The 3,921-nt window shown below is 36.6% G+C and overlaps 1 protein-coding gene across 1 annotated transcript in view; it reads right to left on the reverse strand.

Moving 5' to 3' along the window:
* UBE2J1 (ubiquitin conjugating enzyme E2 J1) overlaps positions 1–3,921 on the reverse strand; it is a 26,715-nt gene that overhangs the window by 6,238 nt on the left and 16,556 nt on the right. Inside the window, exon 6 of the mRNA XM_012809943.2 lies at positions 2,077–2,196. Within this exon, the coding sequence (XP_012665397.1) occupies positions 2,077–2,196 (120 nt within the window). The remainder of the gene's footprint in view (positions 1–2,076; positions 2,197–3,921) is intronic.

Below are 3,921 nucleotides of genomic sequence, written 5' to 3' on the forward strand. Positions count from 1 at the left end.
GCCTGTAGTCCCAGCTACTTGGGAGGCTGAGGCAAGAGAACTGCCTAAGTCCAAGAGCTGGAGGTTGCTGTAAGTTGTGACGCTACGGTACTCTACCGAGGGCAACATAGTGAGACTCTGTCTCAAAATAAAATAAAAAATAAATAAATAAACATAAATGTAATTAAAAGCTTAACCTGCAATTATGGACAATTCATTGCTTATTGGTATTTTAACCAAAATTGGTCTCAATTAATGACTCATATCTATGAAAAAGAATTCTAAGTTTCATGTACATTAAAATCAAAATGAGAAATATTACTAATAACATTATTATTTGTACATTCTCATTTACTTAAACTTAGAATATTATTATGATAACAACATTATTTGTACACTCTAATTTACTTAAACTTCTTTGACTATACCCCTAATCTTTTATAAACGTGCCAATCCTGAGATTCACTCATTCAATCAAAAAATATGTCCTGATCATGTGCTACATACAGGGTACTACGCCAAGTACTGAGAATTCAGTGAAGTCTTACAAGAGCCCCAACCCTCAAAGGAACTTACATTCTGGGGGAATGAAATAGATAATAGTTAATTACAAAACAAATTACAACTGGAATAAGCATAACTGAAATATGCAACAAGGGGTCACCTTGACATAGATTTAAAATACACAAAAGATCTATATGCATCACAAATATTGAGAGACTATCCTAACACGTGAAAAGAAAATATCACCCTCCCTTTTTGTAACAGAAGGCTCTATTAAAAAAAAACTGTTTATGAAATAAAAAATAATTAAAATAAAAAAACAAGAAATCAGAGGTTTTTAAATATTTCAAACTAAAACATATACTGACTTCAAAATTAATTCATTATATTCCTCTGCAATTCATAAAAGTACATTCGGATCATATAAAAATGACTTATACTCATCCCCACACAATTTTTCTCATATCTCCATCTTCAGTTTCTCTAGAGTACCACCTTCTGCCCTGCTCTTTTTAACCTAATTTTCCTTGCACACCTAAGTGAATGGGAGACTATCTCATACCCCCTTATAGTGAGTGATTTTATACTTGCCTAGATTCTATTTTAACTTTCCCAACCCTTTAAAACCTTTTATAAACTGGGGGGGGAATAAAAAAAGATGTGACTACTTAACAAAACAATCCATTACCCCAAAGACACCAAAAGGTAGTTCTTCTTTTATTTGTTTATTTTGCAGTTTTGGCCAGGGCCGGGCTTGAACCCACAACCCCAAGTATATGGGGCCAGTGCCCTTCTCCTTGAGTCACAGACGCTGCCCCAGTTCATCTTTTATATACAGAAAGGAAAGTCACTGTTCTTTCCCATAATCTTAATTATCTAGCACCTGTGTAGTCTTTTTTTTTTTTTAGTCAGTCTCTCTGATCACCTAGGCTCAGTAGTTTTTTAAACAATAGGTCAGGGCTCAACTAACAACAACAACCATTGTACTCATTCATCATTTTATTCAGCAATTATATATTGGACACTTACTATGTGCAAGGTATATCACCAACAGAAATCTGTTCCATACCTGTGCTGTTCCGTAGATACCCACCAGCCACATGTGGTTATACAGCACTTGAAATGTGGGCAGTGCGACTGAGAAAATGAATTTTAAACTTTATTTCATTTTGATTAAATTTAAATATAGATAGCTGCATATAGCTAATGGTACCACATTGTACAGGACAAGTATCAGGCAAATGTTTGGCTCTAGGTCTTTATTATGTCAGTGCCTCAACACAGCTTCAACAAACCAGCCAACGAGAGTGTCAAATTAGAAGGTGGCTCATATGTGTCTGTTTTGTTTTGTTCAGAATCTTTGCAAAGAAATTATAGAATTCTGAAGGGACAATAAGAATTAAAAATGATTTAGTCTGGCCCCATTTAACAAAAAAGAAAACTGAACATAATTTAATCCAATAGGGGACAGCTAGGCTGGAACCCAATTGTTAGAAGAACCAAAATTTTCACGTTTGATCTATAGAACTTCTCCTATTCCATATAAGGATAATGACATAGATATACAAATATATTACAAGACAAGAGCCATACCGATGTACCAGCTGTAGCACCCTGGAATGCTGTAGGTATATCATCTTGTAAGTCATTTAGTGAAAAAGAGTGGTTTAATTCTGACTCAGCAATAGTTTTTCCAGATGAATTGACTTCTGCCTATAAATAAGATACATCCAAGAGTAGTGTTACAACAGGAAACATACAGAATAACCCACCACCTGCTAAAGTCCCTCTCTTGAATTTATTTGAACTGCTAATCTAATATCTACCATCAGTCAGGGAAGCATTGGGCACTCACGTGTCCAACACCGGCCAGCTGTTAGAGGAAGAGGCACAGACACGAAGCTATTCTCAGGAAGGTGTTACTTGGTGAGGGACCAACCCAATACCCTTGGTTCATAAATCCACAATTCTAAAAAGTTCTCAAAACTAAAGATTTTGGTAATTTTTAGGCAGGTCTGACATGAACTAATATGAAGTTATTAATAGTCTTATCCCACACAAATCTAAATATTCTTAGGTATGCTGAGAAAATACTAAAGGATCTGATTACAAGGTGCTGCCCTACGTCCCACTGTGGGCTAGTTAACACGTGAGACTGGAAGATATTTTCTAAAATCTGAAAAATTCTGATGTACAAAACTATCTGGTCCTAAGATTTTCAGAGAACAATTTTCAGCATAATAGGGATCCTCAGAAGGAAGAAAGTGACACTTTTGACCACCTCTTCCTCCAGCCACTGTAATAAAACAGACAACTCCCAAAAACTGGACCAGGAAAGACAGGATGAGAGAAATGGAGAAGGAGGTGGAAGCATGTTGCTTAATGCAGGCTGTTTTTTTCTGAAGCTAATTAAGTTCCAGAAATCTTAAATACTTAACACTTTAAATAATAATATATTCAGGGCAGTGCCTGTGTTCATTGGGTAGAGCACCGGCCACATACACTGAGGGTGGCAGATTCGAACCCGGCCTGGGCCAGCTAAAACAACAATGACAACTGCAACAACAACAACAACAAAAATAGTCGGGTGTTGTGATGGTCACCTGTAGTCCCAGCTACTTGGGAGGCTGAGGCAAGAGAATTGCTTAAGACCAAGAGCTGGAGGTTGCTATGAGCTGTGACACCATGGCACTCTACCCAGGGCGACAGCTTGAGACTCTATCTCAAAAATAAATAAATAAATAAATAAATAAATATTTTTTCAATATTCAAAGTATTAAAATACTATATAATCCTATTTGGGGGTGAAAGACACAAAAGAAAAGGGATATAAGGGAGATAAGCCAAAATAGTAACAGTAGTTATTTTTTGAGGATGGGATTATAGATGGCTGTTGTTCTCTAACTGCTTATCTACAGTTTCTATAATAATAGCTAGGCTTTTTTAAGCACCAGAGAAAATTCTAAATGAAACACATGTACTGCATTCACTTAATCCTTACGACAATCCTCTGACACGTGCACTCTGATTATTTACAGATGAGAACAAGGCACACAGTGGTTGAATCCGACATCATTCCATTACTAAGCAGCAAAGTTGGGAACTGAACCCTGGCATTATGTACCAGAGTCTAGCTTTACTATGCTATAATGAGTTTGTGAATACAGAATATGTGTTCTGTAATAAGAAATTTTATTTATAAATTTTATTACAACAGAGTTATACTGCTTTCCTTTCTATCTAGAATCTAGCAATAAACACAAGAATTTATTTAAGAATTTATAGTATCGGCTCGGTGCCTGTGGCTCAAGTGGCTAAGGCGCCAGCCACATACACCTAAAGTGGCAGGTTTAAATCCAGCTCAGGCCTGTCAAAACAACAGTGACGGCTGCAACCAAAACATAGCCGAGCGTTGTGGCGGGCACCTGTGGTCCCAGC

This window comes from Otolemur garnettii, unplaced genomic scaffold (assembly GCF_000181295.1).
Source record: "Otolemur garnettii isolate 467f Iridium unplaced genomic scaffold, OtoGar3 scaffold00118, whole genome shotgun sequence".
In the NCBI taxonomy this organism is placed as follows: domain Eukaryota; kingdom Metazoa; phylum Chordata; class Mammalia; order Primates; family Galagidae; genus Otolemur; species Otolemur garnettii.